Raw genomic sequence first — 1,161 nt, 5'->3', positions numbered from 1 at the left:
TATATTTTTTTTTTTATGTCTTAATCAGGGTCATTGGGTGGGTGAGTCGGTGCCCTAGCACCCTATATTGGCCAGCCGCCACTGATTACTAGCAAAAACTAGGAATTAAACAGTACTGTCTCAAAAGTCTTGATTTCCTGAAAGTAGCCAATCCTGAACAGTTTACTTTCTCAGAATGGTTCCACCCTCAAAGTGACAAAAGTTGACATGTCCACAGGAACAGGTCCACATCAGCAAAGAATCTACAGCTGCATAAATAGCAAAAGAAGGAGCTTGAACTCATGCTTTTGATACATTGGGGCCCTCATGGTGTTGAATCTGAAAACATAAAACATGCAAAATGCATATGGAGAATAGTTTACATGCAACAGGTAATTTTTCAGATGGTCATCTGATCTAGAGTTACCTGTAGATTTTCCTGTGGAATCGGTCACACCAGAAGACACGGTTGTTGGCCACATCCAGGTCTAAAGCCACAGCATTCTTCTGTGTAGATACAACCTGGCTGTAGTCCCTCTTCACCAAGTCCATGCGCCGGATCTCATGCCGGTTAGTGAAGAGTAAATACGGGCTTTTCCCTGCACACAGAGACAGCCAAAGGATTCAACATGAGCTTATCATAATAAAAAGAGATAAATACCAGGTTTGTAGCGGAAACACATCAGAGATTGAATCTGATCCACTATAGGAGAGCTGAATAAGCTTTGACAGTTTAGGTGAAAGTAGCCGTAGGACTCTGGACAGTCTCCCTGATTAGGAATCAGATCTTGTTCTGGTGCTCCACAGCTACTCTTTAAACACTGCACCATGCATATAATTCAAACCAGCCTTCATGTGAAGAGTATAAAACCAAATTAACCTTTCTGCAAAAGGATCAATGCACCATCAAAAAGGGATAGATTACAAACAAAAAAAAATGCCTAAGTTAATGGATGCAATGCTTGTAAACCATGATGTTCTTTGTCAACATGATATAGACAGTTTGTTTAATCATGTTTTATATCAAGATAAATAACACATGAGGGCTTATTTAGTGCTGAGAGTCCATCGGACAATTAGGGGACAATCGTCCCTCATTCTAATGGTTCAACTGTTGGAAAAATCGATGCACAGGTGTGAGTTTATCATTAAGTTTAATTCTCCCTGACTCCTTTTCTACAC

General features: G+C 40.2%; 1 protein-coding gene across 3 annotated transcripts in view; it reads right to left on the bottom strand.

The window, feature by feature from the left end:
• Positions 1 to 1,161, bottom strand: part of lrp8 (LDL receptor related protein 8) — a 152,517-nt gene that overhangs the window by 26,753 nt on the left and 124,603 nt on the right. For all 3 annotated transcript variants that reach the window (XM_015373009.1, XM_015373011.1, XM_015373010.1), the window contains exon 10: positions 407 to 578. In XM_015373009.1, coding sequence (XP_015228495.1) covers positions 407 to 578 — 172 coding nt within the window. The remainder of the gene's footprint in view (positions 1 to 406; positions 579 to 1,161) is intronic.

The sequence above is a fragment of the Cyprinodon variegatus genome, unplaced genomic scaffold (assembly GCF_000732505.1).
Source record: "Cyprinodon variegatus isolate N-32 unplaced genomic scaffold, C_variegatus-1.0 Scaffold79, whole genome shotgun sequence".
NCBI lineage: Eukaryota > Metazoa > Chordata > Actinopteri > Cyprinodontiformes > Cyprinodontidae > Cyprinodon > Cyprinodon variegatus.
The sequence above is the reverse complement of the archived record's forward strand: the minus strand, read 5'-3'. Positions and strand labels throughout refer to the sequence as shown.